Source organism: Plasmodium cynomolgi, chromosome 5 (assembly GCF_000321355.1).
Source record: "Plasmodium cynomolgi strain B DNA, chromosome 5, whole genome shotgun sequence".
Taxonomy (NCBI): domain Eukaryota; phylum Apicomplexa; class Aconoidasida; order Haemosporida; family Plasmodiidae; genus Plasmodium; species Plasmodium cynomolgi.
The window spans coordinates 990,678-1,007,749 of NC_020398.1; the positions used below are offsets into that span (position 1 = coordinate 990,678).

The window sequence follows — 17,072 nt, forward strand, 5'->3', positions numbered from 1 at the left end:
CATAACGTTTAGTTACTACACATGTATATATATATATATATATATATATATATGTGCATATGCATATATATGTTTATACATCCATTAGCAAAAAAAATAACGCTGTGCTGGGGTGAAGCCGCGGGAGTGTTCATATAACATGCACCAAACATGTCTAAACATATGGGGGGAATGGCAATTCAAAAACCACTCGTGTGTCACTTTCGCAATTAAGAAAGCATTCGTTCATTTAGGAGGAGAAACTGATTTACAAGCTTGCACGAATTTGCTTCACACAGGTTTGCATCCACTTGTCATCCGTGTGCTTTCTTCAGTACGCGTTCCTACATAATGCACGTATGTGTGTAAATCCTTTCCTGTTCGCACAGTTTCTGCAGTTCGTGTGGGTCGCACGTAATTGGTCCAGTTGGCACAATTCGTGTACTTTCACAGCGGACTCTTCAAGTCATGCATTTAACGGATTTAATGCAGCAAGGGGGCAATATGTACACAGAGGTGTGCGTTTTCAAAAGTGTTATGTTCGCATGAGCAAGTGGCTATTTGCGATTTCCGATTTGCAATTTGCGACGTGCAATTTGCAGTGCGCGCCTGAGCGGGCATTGCTGGGTGGTACTCTTTCTCAGAACTTTTCCCCCATTAACAAATTGCTAAGAGGGGGGGACTCCCGCGCAAGGCTCTATAAACGCACATGTGTGTTATGCGTGGATATTTGCGCACTTGTAGTGACACTACTCTTGTGTAATGCACACTATATGGAATTGTTAAAATGAATGAAAAAAGAGGCAAATGTAAGTATCATTTATTTAAAAAGAATGCGAAGTGCAAGGGAAAAAGAAAAAAAAAAAAATTACATAATATTATTGTCAAAACTGGGTTGAACGTTTTTTTTTTAGTGGTCAAAAGAAACATATTTTAAGACATAGCAACGTGAGCGAAATGAGTTTAATGGTTTGAGTAGGCCAAAGAAAGGGGCCACCTGTGAACAAAACAAATGCATTACATTTTTATAAATAACGCATGTTTCTCACAAATGGAGCGGGTGAACGGGTGAAAAATGAACAAACGAACGAACGAGCAAATGAATGAATCCTTCGCAACTCATGCAATATCAAATTTCGCAGGCCACATTTACACGCGACAACGGATATATAAAAGCATGTTTACACACGTAAAACTCGCTGCGAACAGAATGACACACCTTGTTAAAATGCGTATTATTCCTTTGTAACTCTTGTTATGCTTTGTTTCTTTTCTTTTATTTTATTTTCATTTCATTTTTTTCATTTTTTTCTTTTCTTCTCATTTTTGTTTGGCGAAATGGTTAGAGGTAGGCTGCCTAGGGGGGGAAAAAGAGCGCGACCAAGTGAAGAGGCAACGAGTTGATGCACGCATGTGTGTACATATACACACATGTGCTTAATCGCATATGTGCAATATACCCATACTAAAATGAAGGGTGAGGCAATGTAGCCCACTCGCGTACGTCAACTAAGTGGTTTGAAAAAAAAGCAAAACCAGCAAGCATGCATTGATTGATCATTACGATATGGAAATATTGACCGGGAATATATTTTTTTTTTCTTTTTTTTTTCTTTTTTTTTTCTTTCACCTGTGTGTAATGATTATATTGAACATTCCTTCCTCGCGCTGCTTCGTTCCACAAAAAGAGGACCTAGGGGGGCCGCATACACATGCTTATATAAAAAAAGGGCAGATTAAAAAATGATGCGTTAAGGAGTTATACTGTGCAACCCTCCCCTGTGGAAGTGAACTCAACGGTACGTTTGCAAGCATATATATTTGGCAGTTCAAATGGGGGGTGACAGCCCAAACGTAAAAAATGGAACATACAAGCCGGAGAATAACGGTGCGAATCAATGACAAGTATGCAGACCGTCACACAGTTGCACACGTTAATGCGCACATGAGGGTAGGGGGTACCGTGTTAGCGCCAACCCGCTGTTCTATAAGAGCACGTCGCAGTGTATATGCCAGTCGTTGGAAGGAAGCATTGCAAGTGGGAACGCACGTTTGGCTAGGCGAATGTCCAAAATGGGCTACACTGAACTGTAGCAAAGAGAAAATGAAAAAGAAAAATAAATAAAAATAAAATCAAATCAAATAAAAACAATTAGCGGCGGACAGTACTCTGCATTAGGGCAATTTTCTTTTCAATGAAGATATGCCAACAGCACAATGGCAAAAGTGCATATACTCCTTTGTAGAATATTCTTATCATAAAAATTTATAATGGACGGAATGACTTTTTTTTTTTTTTTTTTCCCATGGTGCGTAGTTTCTACGCAGACCATTAAAATTGTTTCATTACCCAATCGCGCTGTCCTTCCAAAAGGTTAAAATTAGTGACAATAAAAAGGAGCGTGCGACGAATGATTTTTCGTCATTCAGGCATAAGCCTTTTGGGGTGTGTACCACTAGGAGAGTATACATCTTTTTGTGCACCGTAAAAACTGCGTAGCTCGACTGCATAACTTTACGCGTGCGAACTTATGTGGTTAATGTAATATTATATGCCATGGAAAAGGTGGGGAGAAAGAAGTTTTTCCTTTTTTTTTTTTTTCCAACATGACTGACATTTTATCGTCATTTTTACGCTAACTGGGTTATTTATTTATTTTTTTTTTTCGCCCCAACCTCCTCCAACGCGTTTAGCAAGGTGGTCAACCGGGAATGACACGACCAATTTTTATCTTTTTTGCTTGTTCGCTCCACTGTGGCTAGAGCAATGACTGGAAAAGATGAACTTCTCATCAGCCCCTGTCGAAAATAAAAGTGATTTACTAAAGGGGAAGGGGAATGTAGAAAGGTCCAGGGAGCTGCTAGAGGTAAAGCTGCCACTTATAGCAATGGTCATGAATGGTCACTATGACGTTGCTCCTTCGATGCGTTTTTTCATTCCTTTACATTTGTGTCATTTGGGGGGACGCTTTTCACGCGAGTTTTGTTTACACCTATTTGTGTACCCCTGCTCAATGTGCGTTTTTTTTTTTTTCTTTTTTTGGCATTTTTCCACCCCCGCAGATGATCATGAACAATTGCGATGGGCCAAACTTCAAAGTGACGGTGAATGACAGCAGGGAGTTTTTTGGAGCCCTGGCATATGTGGACAAGTACAATTTATTTCTCACCGACTGCGAAGAGCGCTACACAGGTAGGGGTGCGATGCCTCCATTCGCACGTGAATAAATGTGCATGTGGAGATAGAGCGAGAGAAGGTCCCACACAAAACAGACGCGGTTAACACTGTGGCACTGTGTCACCCATGTGCAAACATGTTAAGTTTGTTCATGCTGGATATCTGTGAACGATATCCGCACTGTTTAATGTGCCCCTTTTCTCCCCCTTTCGAAGGCAGCCAAGCGTACACACGAAATTGTGGGAACATCCTAATTCCGTTTAAGATAATCAAGTTGGTAGAAATTAAAAAGGGTTACTTTGACAGCTGTTACGAGGAACTAAAAAAGGCGCAGCAGGCGTAACGCACGGGAAACGCTTTTTTTTTTTTTTTTTTTTTTTGTGCAAATGTTTTGCAACTGCTATATGAGTGAAGTCTATTTTTGCCTCTACAATGATGGGGGTTAACTTGTGCAAAAGCTTACCAATCATTTTTTTTTTTTTTAAAAAGTCTTCACAATTTTAACTTTTCACGACTCTTCGTCATTTAAAATTTCTTCCTTCATAACCTGGAAAAAGGGGAAAAAATAAGCAATCGGGGTGGGGGAGTTATTACGAGAACAGCTTTGGGCCCATTGGGGGAATGCATTTTAAATTTACAAGACACCACGTGTGTGGCAAAAAAACGCGCATGCAACTTCCTCCCGCGTACCTCCAGCAGCTGAATGTAAATCTCGTAGTAGTCGTCTCCCTTTAGCATGTCCTTCACAAAGTAGCAGTTCACTTTTATGCGGATCTGCGGGGGGGGAAAGAAAAGGAAAAAGTAAAGGAAGGCAAAAAAAAAAAGAAGAAAAGATCGCCTTCTTTCTTGCCTTCATTCCCGCCGTCTTTCTCTCCCTCTCTCTCGCCTTCTCCCACGCGCAACCGCGCCGAGAGCCGTACCTGCTCGAGGGCTCCCCGGATGACCCCACACAACAGGCTGCAATAATTCAGGGACGACAAAGATTTGGGGAGCTCCACAAAATCGCTTAGCGGGTTTCGATCAAAAGTTATGGAATACACATTCGTCTCTTTGTCTACGCACGTCACGTTCCCGCTTATGCCGAGGAACATCTTAAATGCCACCTGCATGAGGAGGGGAGGGGGGGATCCACGTATAAGTGTGTATGTGCATATCTCGTCTCTACACAATTGTAGGGGGGAAGCGGACGGGGATGCTCTCATATATTGCTCGTAGCCGCCCAAGTAGTGGAACGCCCTCCTTCGGGCGTGCGTGTAACGTTCATTTGATGAGCAGCCCCTTCCCGTTAACTAGTTACTCCCCCTCTGCCTACGTGGTTACCGCTCCTCGACGTCACTACCTTTGCTATGACCTCCACGGTTTCCTTGAAGTCCTCACAAAACGAGATATCCGATTTGGCCAAAAATTCTTCGATCAGTCGTATGCCTATGTTGTTTCCCCTAAAGGGGGGAAAAATAAGATAACACAAAATGAGCAGTACTCATCGATCGTCTAGCGCATCACTTACTCACTGCCGAAAAAAAAAAAAACTCGCAGGAAGCATTTACGTTTTACAGAGATAAACGTGATAGCCCACTTACATTTTTTCCAACTGGTCATTAACCTCGTCCACGAGTTCGAGGTCCTTTAAGAGTTGACTCACGAGAGCGCCATAGGTCAGTGAGAGCAGCTCTGAGTTCTACAAGGAGAGGTGAATTGTGTTGATGCTGTTGGGTACAAATGGAACGGCACAAACGACTGTCAGGTGTGCAGGCGTGTAGGAGTGTGGGCGTGTTCGTTCCTGTTTGGGGTGCCATTTCATCGAGGCGTATATTCAGCACCTCCATGTGACTTTCACGGGGGGGGCGAAAAATGATCATAATGGAAAATTTTTCCATTCGTGGAGACCTACCACTTTTTCTAGTTTGGCAAAGATGGCATCTCCTTGTTTTTGATATTTATCTTTCGACATTTTGGAAAGGAACGTGGGGCAGGGGAAGCTTCGTTGCGGCAGGGCGGCTTAATTTTCGCGGCTACGTGTTGGTAGTACCGCTTTGGTTCGGTTTGGTTCGGTTTGGTTTGCCTTGGCTTGGCTTGCTTTGCTTTTGTTTGCCTTGCTTTGCTTTTGTTTGCATCGCATTGCATTGTTTTATTTGCCTTTTTTTTTTTTTTCTTTTTTTTAATCATTTTTTGCCAGCCCCGCCCTGCTATCTTCGCACAACGTTGGCGGTTTGCTCCTCCCCGCCGCGCATTCACGTTCCTGTTAACGGTGCTGCTGGGACTGAACAGAAAAATGGTCCTCCCTCCAAAGATAACGCACGTGTGGTTGATGTGTCCTCTCGAATTGCCTCCGGGCACGGCGGTGAGGACCACGGAGAGTCTCTCCAGCAATTATTGTCACTGTGTGCTTTATGTCCTCGGTTGACGTTATTCCCCTTGTTTGCCGCCCCCTTTTGCGTCCCCTTTTTCCTACACATGTGAGACCTTTTCACCAAACCATTCGTGGGAGCACCCTTCGGCTCCACCTGCGCCGAGCGTAAAACGGTCAACTTGGGTACACCGTCCCTTGCGGCTGTAACTGAGCTGTTGCATCGTTACTCACTTTTCCAAAGGGACGGCAAACATATGAAGAGAGGAAGCGTTCTTTACGACCAGCACCAAAGTTGAGTTGCCGCTAAATAGGTAAGAACGAACTCTACAATTAGTCCATTTCGAGTCAGACCCGATACATATTCCGTTTGCCACCCATATGTTGGGTCCACTCCCTTCTTATCACCTCGTTCAACGTCACATGTTGCCATTTTTTTCTACGTGCACACGGGGGTCCACCCAATCGAGGAAAAAATAATATTACCCACAATGGGTGAATCCTCTAAATGTATACCCATTTTAACTTACAAAAAATTGTTCATTTTTTTCCTTTGCCGCTCGTTTAGCGAAACCCGAAGGGGAGTTGTTCGCCCCAGTTGTAAACACAAATTTGCGGTTAAAAAAAAGAAAAAAAAAAAAAAAAAACCTGTATGGCACGCTATTTTAAAGTGTGTTGCTCTGCGCTACACCCTTTCCCCGTGGCGTACTTTAGAAGAGTAAAATAAAAAAAAAAAAAAAAAAAAAACAGCAGACGGAGGTGGCAGAGTGGCGACTGCAACTTTGCTGTAAAATGAAGTGAAATTTTTTTTTTTATGTTCCTCCGTGGCTGCTGCGAAAAAATGGCAAATGACAAGTGACAGAAGTAACCGCGACTGTTCTAACGTTGTAAAAGTGCTCCCCCACCACATTCGCTCAGTTGGGACGAAAAAAAAAAAAAAAAAAAAAGTCCAGTCAGGCGAAGCAGCCCAAGTGGACGGGACACCCCACCGCAGACACTGGGTAACAATAAAAAGGCTAAAAGTAAACGATTTTTTTTCGGCGAACATTTTTACGGGAGGAACGATCACGCGTTGTTCCATTTGGGGAAGGCGAGGGGCAGCTGACCCGCTTTAACAATCACGAGCGGGTGCACATGTATACACATATATATACATGTTCACTCTAGGGTCAGCTTTTTGGTGTCTTTCCCCATCCCTTAAAGAATTCCCTTTAGTAGCATTTCACACTGGTGAAGCTTTTGCTACTCACCGCGTACCTCGCAAAAGCGACGCAGCAGCAAGGAGGAAGGTACATCCCCTTTGCAGCTTCAGGACCGAGGGTCAATAGTGTTTGGATGCGAAGGGGGCAAATGTCCGAGAGTGACACAAGAAGTGTGGCGAAATGGGCGATTCGGAAAATTGGGATAAGAGGGAGGCAAACCAAAGCGTCCGCGGGGGGGGCGAGGTGAATAGCGGCAGTGACGAGCGCGTCACTAGGGATGAGCTTGCAACTAGGAATGAGATAGCCACACGGGACGGTCTCGCAACACGGGACGGTCTCGCAACACGGGACGGTCTCGCAACACGGGACGGTCTCGCAACGCGGGACGAAAGCTCCGCGGGAGACGCCAAGAAGAAGACCGCGTCCCAATTCAGCATCCTGGAGCAGCTGTCCATGCTAAACAAAAAGAGAAAAAGGTTGTCCAGGGAGAAGGATGGGTGGGAGGTAATATCTAACATCTCAAAATATTCATCAGACCATAACAAAGAAACGGAAAAAAAAAAGATACTGATCTGTTTGGGTAATAACAATTTTGGCCAGCTAGGGTTCCAAGAAAACGTCAAAATTGGCATAGTGGATTTCTCCACGGTCCTAATTAGTAAGAGATACCCCGCGAGTGAGAGGAGTCGTCGGGGAGGCCTCCAAACAGGTGGAGATGAAACGATTGGCTGTGAAACGATTGGCTGTGAAACGGTTGGCGGTGAAACGGTTGGCGGTGAAACGGTTGGCGGTGAAACGATTGGTGGGGCAGATGGTGGATGCGAAGATGGTGGCAGCGAAACAATTGTGGAAAAAGCCCGTGGGGGGGAAGCGAAGGGGACCCCGGAAAGGCGCAAAAGGTACAACGACCTCGCCAGGGAAATCAAGCGGAGGAACAATAACTCCTCGTTTTACAACAGCCAATGGAATAACACCCTGAGCAAAAACGAAATATACAACGACATCCTGACGAGACTCCCGAACGACTTTAACATCTCCACTATTAAGAAAATCAAAAATGATGAGCATGTTGGGAAGAACATGAGAAAAGGGAACGTGCATGACTTGATAGGAAAGAGACTCACGACGAGCGGCAGTGGAAGGAAGCACAGAAGCATCACTAGGGAGGAAGTGAACAATAAAAATGTGCAAAATGGCAAGCGTATCGTAAAGGAGGAACAACATGGGCAGTTACTCTTGCATAGGAAAAAGGACAGCATCGGCAGTAGGAGGACAGACATCGACAGTAGGAGGACGGGGAGCGCCCGAGTCAACCTCAGCAGAGGCACGAACTACCTCACGAGGAACAGATACGAGGAAGGGGCAATGGAAAAGAAGAAGAAGAGGTTCTTTTCTGAAAATGAAAAGGACAAAGATAAGGACTACCAAAGGAGGATCCATCAGTATAGCGATTTTTTCAAAACGAGTGTAGATGTGGTGGGAGGGAGTGGCGGCATTTCTGTTCTGGGAGGAGTCCGCCAAAGCAGCCAAGCAGAGATCCAGCGAAAGGCGGACATGCTAAAACAAGGCGAGATGTGCAATAATGTGGAGATGCGAAATCTAGTGGAGATGCGAAACCAAGCGGAGATGCGAAACCAAGTGGACACGAGCAACAGCCCCAACAGCAACAGGCACTTGGCGTATGGAGCGAACCAGCAGGGGGAGGACTACCTGGACTTTAACCCAGAGATTATAAACTGCGGGAAGTACCACTCCGGGGTGGTTAGCAAAAATGGGTTCGTCTGCCTGTGGGGGCTGAACTGCTACGGACAACTCGGGGTGAATCCGAATAAGTCAGTCTACACGTGTTATCGAAAGACCAAATTGGACATGTTGAAAAGGACTCTCGAAGATGAAGACAATGAGAAGAAGGAGAGAATAAAAAAGGAAAGAAAATCCCCCGAAAAGAGGACCATATTCTCCCCTATGAAGACAGAAAAAACGGTGCTATGTCCGTATATCCATAAATTAGTACCACTGAAACATTTCGGACATAAGCATAAAGTGAAAGACATAAGCTTAGGGTCATTCCACACGTTACTACTAACATATGACGGATTCGTTTTTACTTTCGGATGCAACAAAAAGGCACAGTTAGGGTTGCCGAATGGATACCATAGGAAAGTATCTCACACTAGCAGGCCGTTCCTGCTGCCATTGGTGGTTGTAGAACGAGGGATGCAGAACAGCTGCCCACGTTATGGACGAACGAATACATTTTTCTTCTCATCAAAAAAGACCTATGCTAATATCGCACACCCAATTATTTCCATTACCTGTGGGGCATACAACAGTGCCGTTATCGATGCAAATAGGAAGCTGTGGATTTGGGGCTGGAACAAGTTTGGACAGATAGACAACTCTTATGCTGTTGAGAAGGTGAAGAAGAAGGAGAGGGGGGAAGGGGCACAGGTGTGTAAGACGTGCAGTGGGGGGAGGATACACATGGGAATGATGAGCTTGAAAAGGATAAGCGAAATGGTACAGAAGGGGGGAGAACACATAAAAAGAAAACTCACATCCAAGGAGAGGTTACACGCGCTAGATGAAGACGGGCATAGGGACAAACATGGGAAATATAAAAAAAGCAACAAATTTGTGAACATCCCCAGAAATGTAAAAATAAAAAATAAGAGTGTCCTTCAAGTGAGTTTGGGTAAGTACCATAGCCTTTGCCTGACGGAGGACAAGTCTGTGTATATATGGGGCTACTTGAAGAGAAAAAAAAAAAAGGAGCAGCAGGGGGAGAAGCAGCAGCAGGAGAAGAAGCAGCAGACGAAGAAGGAAAAAAAAAATGCTCATATATTATGTCATGCTGTGGAGGTAGCGAGTACTACAGGAACATCACCAGCGTGACAAAGATAACCTGTTTGAGCAACTTGTACATCTCGAGCATTACCTCCTCCAGCACACACACGGCATTCGTTGCGCCCATTACCTACATCGATGAGAAAAGTGTGGAGTCGCAGGGGGGACCCACCAGTGGGACCCCTACAGGAGGGGGAAAAGTGGGAGACAAGTTCAGGTACAACATTCTTGTGAAAAATGAAAGTTCCCATTTGTTGAAATATTATTCTGAGCAGGTCATAACGAGAGGAGGAGACAACGTTTTTTACGTCAAATACGCAGACCTCATTCGCTTGATTAGTAGACCATCCCAAGCAGGGGAAAGTCACATTGCAGGTCAGGGCACCCATCCAAGGGAGAATGTCTACCTCATAAATAACTCCCTCCACGTCAGTAATGTGTATAGCCATGGGAGTAATTACTACCTCGATTTTAACGCTCGAGGGGGGCGTATTCCTGGGGGGGCGGATGAAGCGGACCAAGTCAGCGGCAAAGCAGACCGAGTGAGCAGCTCACATCACGTAAGAGGCACTGACCAAGTGAAGAAAATCCTGCAGCCGCTTCTCCTCAGTAATAACAACAACCTGAACCGAGTGGATTTACTACAAATATATCAAGTGGCCATGGGAAAAAACTTTGCCATTTTTTTAACCTCCTCTCCATCCATTAATCGAATTTTAAACAAAAAAAAATTGATTACATAAACAACATATGCTCCTTAGACGTTCTGCGAAATAAAATCCCCGAGAGAAATATATTCTTTATTGGTAAGTCTGACTTTCATCACATTATACTTCCCAGTAACTGCAAGCAGACGAGCATCCCAATCTGCCTGCACAAGAACAAGCTAATAAATGAGGTCCTGCTACGCAATAAAAAACACAACTTTTTAAATATATCAAGGAGGAAGAAGTACTCGGATCAGATTAGCTACAACAACAAGCTGCTAAACTTGAAGAAGCTGCATGGAAAGATAAAAAAAAGTGTCACTAACTGTAGTTTACTCTATAATGATATAGACCAGCAGAGGTTTTCCCTCATCCTGGATGCCCCTGGTGCTAATAGAAGCTCTCTAGCAGCGTACAAGCTGAATTCGCTGAACTGTGGCACATCCAGCAGCAGGAACAGAAAGTCCATCACGTATGTACAATCGTCGAGCGACCGGGCTAGTAGCAACAGCAACAACATTTTCCACTTCAACTTGGGGCAGAGGAGGGACACGGCTGCGCGGGGCAGTGGGGGCAAGGGCACCTCCTCGGAGGATCGCTTTTCCGGCGACCGGGATGGAAGCAACCGGGATGGCATCAACCGGGATGGCAGCAACCGGGATGGAAGCAACCGGGATGGCATCAACCGGGATGGCAGCAACCGGGATGGCAGCAATCACGAAGAGAGCAACCGCGAAGATAGCAACCGCGAAGATAGCAACCGCGAAGATAGCAACAACGTTAGCAGTAACCAAGTTAGCAGCAACTGCGCCGGTGGCAACCGAGGCGACCCCTGCGAACGGGACTCCTTCCACACAACGCCCCAACACTCGCAGAGCTCGCGACAGACTTACTCCTCCATGGCGCCAGCCAACCTGAGCAGACACGCAGACACAGACGCAGTCCGAGACCCAGGCACAGACTCAAACGGGTCGGAGGTACGCAACCAAGAGGGAGCCCCTGGAGGGGAAAATAAAGAGGAGAAAGCAGGTACCCCTCTCTTATGCAAGGAACAGAAGGATAATTTGTTCAGTTCATCGAATGAGGGAGACCTGAAGGGGGAACATAATTCGAAAAGCGGAGCTCATTTAGGAATGTCAAATAAAGAATCACATCTGTGCGAAGAACCTTGGGAGTACTACCCCAATGATAAAAAAAAACAAGTAAGCAATGCGTGGGGCACACCGGGAGAGCAACTAGACCATTCGAAAAGCACACAAAATGATGGAAAAAGTTTTTCACACAAAAGCAGCAGCAGAAGTAGTAGCTGCAATAACAACCTTGCGAGTGGCCAAGAAGTGGAAGGAGGTAACAACGCCGTGATAGGTTCTTCTTCCATCGTGAGAAGGACAAAAAAGGCTGAGGTGTGCAGGGAGCACACGGATGGGAAGAATAACGGAAAGGGGGGCGAACAGGAAGGCGGAAAGGGAGGCGGAAAGGGAGGCGGAAAGGAAATCGGAAAGGACCTCGAAAAGGATGCCAAAAAGGATGTCAAAAAGGACCTCGAAAAGGACGTCGAAAGGGAGAGCTACCCCCCCGCGAAGGAAAGGCGCAAAAGCTCTACATGCGTAAATAAAAAAAAACTCTTCAGAAATATGATACTTCAAGCTATCGATAACATAAATGAAAATTTTTTAAATCAAAAAAATGGAAAGGGCAGATTGCTTGATTGCGAACAAGTTAAATTAAAATTTAAAGTTTTTAAAAAAAGGAGGTCTTGCCTCTGGAATTATTTCACGTATCATCATACGAAGCGGAAGTATCCCTTGGGGGTTAACTTGTCTGAAAATATTGTCAACATAACGCTGCTCGATGTAGCATGTGGGGATTACCACTCACTGATTTTGCTGGAGGTGGATACGTTGACGTGAGGGTGCGTGCAGAGGCAAATGGGAGGAGTATGGAGAGTAATCCCTCTCTCTTCTTGGGTGTCGCTTCGGCGGGGGGAGAATTACCAAACGGGTGGCTGCACTTTCGGTTCTCCGTTGACAACCCTTCACACCTCCAACGCAATCGCCACGAGTGGCTACGCCCCAATGGAGTGATGAACGGGGGGAATGGGGGGTAGAGACATCCCCTTTATTTTTTTGGCACGCGGTGGTACGAAATGTGGCCCTATTGGTCTTCTCCAAGGAGTCCTAAATAGGGACAAATATTTTTTTTTTTCGTAAGGTATTTTTTCCTTTTAACCGTGTAGGGGGATGCTTATGCAATTGCGACGTGGTTGGCATGCGTATCTATACCCATGAATGTTCCACGTTGCGTTTTGGAAGAACGTATGCCTTCCTTCCACTTTGTGATTTTTTTTTTTTTCTGTTAAATGGTTGTTTTTTCTGTTTTTTCTGTTTTTTCTGTTTTTTCCGTTTTGCACTTCCACGAGCCGCCGTAATTGGAGCGACTTCGAAGGGGGGGCATAAAGAGTGATTTTTTTTTTTTTTTGGCCTCTTCGGGGCTTCCACAAAAAAAAAAAAAAAAATAATACCGCTTTGTGCTTAACAACCAACCGACCAATTTAGTACCATCGTACCATCACAACTGAGAAATTGTTTTCCCCATTTGTGTTTCTCCCATTTTGATTTGATTTTTTTTTTTCCTCCATTTTTTTTTTACGCCTTGTTTGTAAATCCCCATTTTGACTTCCTTCCAATTTAACGCATCAGAACAGTCAAACGGGCAGCACTCTTGAGGAAAAAAAGGAGAAAAAAAAAAAAAACGCCTAATCGGGGAAAACATGACACGGACTTACGTATGTATGTAGTGCCTCCATACATAGTAAGCATACTAACCGGGTAGGAAGTGAGTAGAAAAGAAAATAGCAGAGGCAGCGAAAGAGTTATTACGTGGGTATGCCCCGCAAAGTAAGCAACAAGGGGTACAGTTAGCCCGTACATCGCGGGAAGGGAAAGAAAAAGAAGAAGAAGAAGAAGAAGAGGGGGACGAAGAAGAGGAGGACGAAGTAGGGGAGGACGAAGAAGTGGCCGCGACGCGTCCTTCCATTTGCATATAACGGAACATACGCTACCTATAGAGGATTGGGACGAAGGATGAGCAAGCACAAATATGTTTTGGACGCGAACAGCGTCATTAAGTGTAAAGATTTATTGTTCTCAAACTACGACTGCTACATCACAGAAGGAGTTATAAAAGAAATAAAAGATGAGCACTCGAGGAAGAGACTCAACAACATGATGCCGCTGCTAACTGTTGCGCAGGCGGAAGAGAGGGATGTGAATTTTGTAAAATATTTTTCCAAGTTGACAGGGGATTACGACTCGCTGAGTGAGGTAGACATAGACGTCATTGCGCTGACTTATATGCTGCACCGTATGTATGGAGATGTGTCCGAGCTGAATGCCGCTCCCATGGAAACCATTTATAAGTACGACCAAGTTGAGTTTGATTATGTGGGGAAGGGGAGGCGCGAACGGAAGGACTGGGAGGAGCCCCCTATGGAGGGGGAAGCACCAACTGGAGAGGGTGAAGCAGCAGCTGGGGAGGGGGAAGCACCAACTGGAGAGGGCGAAGCAGCAGCTGGTGAGGGGGAAGCACCAACTGGAGAGGGCGAAGCAGCCGCGGGGGAGGGCGATGAGACCACCGCGAGCAGCGCGCAGCCGGAGAAGGCGGACCCAGGGATGGACGATTTGAAGCGGGAAGATGGCGTCGCGGGGGGGTGCGACATGCTAGACGGGAGTGATTCCGAAGCGGGTGGAAGTATAAACGGGAGTGACGCAGAAGGGAGTGGAAGTATACGCGAGAGTGATGCCGTCGCGGGTAGAAGCCTACACGAGAGCGATTCCAACGCTGGTGAAAGCCTACACGAGAGCGATTCCGACGCTGGTGGAAGCCTACACGGGAGCGATTCCGACGCGGGTGGAAGTATAAACGGGAGCGATTCCGACGCTGGTGGAAGCGCTCATGGAGACGGCTCACCCGAAGCACGGAGACGAATCCGCGGGTGTGAAGTAATCAAAGAGGAAGTCGTACAAGTGGCGGAGGAAGACGACGAAGAGGGCGGCCAATGGATAAACATAAACAATTACTACACACAAAATGTAGACGTAAACAAGAAAGAAAAATTTACCCCAAAAGTAGCATGCGTAACGACCGATTATGCCATGCAAAATGTTATTTATCAAATGGGGTTAAATGTAATAACTTTGGATGGATTTAAAATAAATTCTATAAAATTATGGGGACATATATGCACATCATGTTACACATTTATAAAAAAAACTTCCCTTGTTTTCTGCTCCAAATGTGGAAATAATAACTTGAGAAAAGTCAATGTCGTGGTAGATAATAATTTAAAAAAGCTAGTCGTGAAAATTCCCCAATTTAGGGTTAATACGAAAAATACCATTTATAGTATTCCGAAAAAAAAAAATTCATCGAAAAAAAAATTTCAAGATAAGTTGGAAATATTTAGGGAAGATGAGTTGCTCATCGGGGGGAGAAAACAATTTTTAGCACATCAGAAAAAGCTTTACGAATCTCAGAAAAATAAAAAGGACCCCTTTAGTGGAGACAACCTGCATGACAACTATGCCAATGATTGGACCTACAGGACGACTTTGAAAAATGGCAAGGTGGCCATTTTGACCAACCCGAAAATTGTCGTGGGGGGGAAGAAGAAGCACGCCCACAGGAGGAAGAAGAAGTAGGGGGGTCTGGGGGAAGAAGAAGTAGGGGGGTCTGGGGGAAGAAGAAGTAGGGGGGTCTGGGGGAAGAAGAAGTAGGGGGGTCTGGGGGAAGAAGAAGTAGGGGAGTCTTGAGGAAGAAGTAGAGAAGTCTGGAGGAAAAAAAAATAAAATAAAAATAAAATAAAAAAAAATAAAATAGCATAGCATAACATAACATAGCATAGAAGAACTGGGCCCAAGTTCGTTCTCATATGCCACACGTACACGATCCCCGTGAGTGCCAACTCCCCCTTGGGAGTTAAACCGCCCGAAGTGCTTCTTCCACGTGGGATTTATAATCACAATGTGTTATACCCCTGATTGGTCTTTTCCCTCCATTTGAATTTACGAAACGACGGGAGAAGGGTCACCTTTATGTACTCCCATCTTGGGGTGAACCTTTAACCTGTCCCCATCTCGCTTTAAAGTGCCTTCCATTTGTTCGCACGCATGTGTACACAATTTGTTACTTCGTTACGTCGTTACTTTGTTACGTCGTTACTTTGTTACTTCGTTACTTCGTTACTTTTTTTTTCTTTTTACCCTTTTTAAAAAACTTCAAACAGTTACAAAATGGCCAAATGATTTTGCACAAAGAGGGACCCTCGCGGGGTTGTGTAGATACACGTCAGAAAAAAAAATATATATATATATAAATAAAATAAAGCAAATTAACACAAAATAAAATAAAATTTCAACAGGCTTACCCCCCTACAGATGGGAGAAACGCGTAGACACACACGTTCATACCTGTGTGTGGATAACCTCCCCCGCGTGAGCCGCACCCCGTAAGCTTCCATCAACTGGCAAAAATATTCTCTGATTCCACCGACCGGTCACCTTAGAGGAAGTAAAAAGAAAGAACAAATCTGCCAAAATAGCGGAAAAAAAGGGGAATACTTCACATGCACTATCTCAAAGCGAAAAGAAAAAAAAAAAAAAAACAAAAAAGGAAAAAAAAAAAGAAAAAACAACAAAAACGCATAACTTCATTTCACCATTTGTTTTTTAAAAAATATCATACCCTTTGCATGCACAAAAATGAGTCGAGTTAACTTTTTTGCCCTGCCCCTCCTCTGCTTCTTGCTGCACGGATTAGCAGCCCTTGCCAAAATTGCTATAGAAAACCCCCCCTTTGTGTTTAGCAACTCGGGCGAAGGTGAGGGGAAGGAAACAAATATACACGCAAAGGGGAAAGCGACTCATTACTGAAGCAACGAACGTGCTTCAACATTTCACTACGTCGTAGGTCCAACATGGCATGTAGACAAAACAACATCACATAGGGTTGCCATTCCTTGCCCTATCAATACATTTTTTTTTTCTTCTTCTTCTTCTCCTCCTCCTTCTTCTTTTAGACAAGCTGAAAAAAAGCTTTCTTAACGTCGATACCCCATGGGACAACGATGATGTGCTGTACAAGCCGCCATACTCACTTTATGTAACTCTGGAAAATTTCCCGAACCCCTTTATCCACCCCTCCCTGTGTAATCGAAATGGATTAAACTATTCCTACCTGTGCGACCCGAACAAAATCCTGTCTCGGGGCACGGCGGACAAGCTCGAAGGTGTGCTAAGAACGAAAGCGGTGCGGCCATATATCTTGCCACTTTTGTGTCGACTCGTTCGCGCGTTTTACGCTACCGTGGCTGCCTCTACTGCTCCCGCTACTACTGCCTCTGCTGCTCCCTCTACTGCCCCCGCTACTACTGCCACCGCTGCAATTCCTTTTCAAACCTTTCCGCACCTCCCCCCTCGACCGCAGAAATTTTGAGCTACCAAAGACGCAATTCAAGCCATTACTGCGCAGACAGAGGAGAAGTCCCTTACGTGTAATTCCAGCGCACTCCATTCGTTGCGCCCCCAGTTGTGTCCACGCGCGTTCTGTGAATTTTACTTTCCCCAATTTGGAGGCAAAGCGGGCAGACACACTCGCAACATGCGAACATGTTAAAATGGGAAAAATGCGAAAAATGAGAAAAAAGCGAAAAATGAGAAAAATGAGAAAAAAGCGAAAAATGCGAAAAATGCGAAAAATGAGAAAAAAGCGAAAAATGCGAAAAAATGAGAAAAAAAGCGAAAAAATGCGAAAAA

General features: G+C 44.9%; 5 protein-coding genes across 5 annotated transcripts in view; 4 read left to right on the plus strand and 1 right to left on the minus strand.

The window, feature by feature from the left end:
* Window positions 1-2,377: 2,377 nt before the first annotated feature.
* Window positions 2,378-3,500, plus strand: PCYB_053270 (hypothetical protein; the record flags this gene model as incomplete). The annotated part of the gene is made up of 3 exons (XM_004221208.1): window positions 2,378-2,846; window positions 3,043-3,172; window positions 3,373-3,500. Exons 1-3 carry the CDS (start codon window positions 2,760-2,762, stop codon window positions 3,498-3,500), a joined length of 345 nt encoding a protein of 114 aa, XP_004221256.1. The 5' UTR covers window positions 2,378-2,759.
* PCYB_053280 (trafficking protein particle complex subunit 3) lies at window positions 3,397-5,244 on the minus strand. The gene is made up of 8 exons (XM_004221209.1): window positions 5,145-5,244; window positions 5,049-5,122; window positions 4,738-4,835; window positions 4,497-4,596; window positions 4,078-4,260; window positions 3,848-3,931; window positions 3,621-3,704; window positions 3,397-3,476 (listed from the first exon to the last, which is right to left on the minus strand). The coding sequence occupies exons 2-7, from the start codon at window positions 5,106-5,108 to the stop codon at window positions 3,666-3,668; spliced, it is 564 nt and encodes a 187-aa protein (XP_004221257.1). The 5' UTR covers window positions 5,109-5,122; window positions 5,145-5,244; the 3' UTR covers window positions 3,397-3,476; window positions 3,621-3,665.
* A 1,642-nt stretch (window positions 5,245-6,886) lies between these two features.
* Window positions 6,887-12,170, plus strand: PCYB_053290 (hypothetical protein; the record flags this gene model as incomplete). The annotated part of the gene is made up of 3 exons (XM_004221210.1): window positions 6,887-9,401; window positions 9,569-9,992; window positions 10,394-12,170. The coding sequence occupies 3 exons, from the start codon at window positions 6,887-6,889 to the stop codon at window positions 12,168-12,170; spliced, it is 4,716 nt and encodes a 1,571-aa protein (XP_004221258.1).
* Window positions 12,171-13,343: 1,173 nt separating this feature from the next.
* Window positions 13,344-14,960, plus strand: PCYB_053300 (hypothetical protein; the record flags this gene model as incomplete). Its single annotated transcript, XM_004221211.1, has 2 exons — window positions 13,344-13,703; window positions 13,911-14,960. The coding sequence occupies 2 exons, from the start codon at window positions 13,344-13,346 to the stop codon at window positions 14,958-14,960; spliced, it is 1,410 nt and encodes a 469-aa protein (XP_004221259.1).
* Window positions 14,961-15,779: 819 nt separating this feature from the next.
* Window positions 15,780-17,072, plus strand: part of PCYB_053310 (hypothetical protein) — a gene marked incomplete at its 3' end in the record, with an annotated part of 1,632 nt that continues 339 nt past the window's right edge. The window contains exons 1-4 of the mRNA XM_004221212.1: window positions 15,780-15,930; window positions 15,977-16,137; window positions 16,337-16,546; window positions 16,744-16,810. Of these exons, the coding sequence (XP_004221260.1) occupies window positions 15,884-15,930; window positions 15,977-16,137; window positions 16,337-16,546; window positions 16,744-16,810 (485 nt within the window). The 5' untranslated portion in view covers window positions 15,780-15,883. The remainder of the gene's footprint in view (window positions 15,931-15,976; window positions 16,138-16,336; window positions 16,547-16,743; window positions 16,811-17,072) is intronic.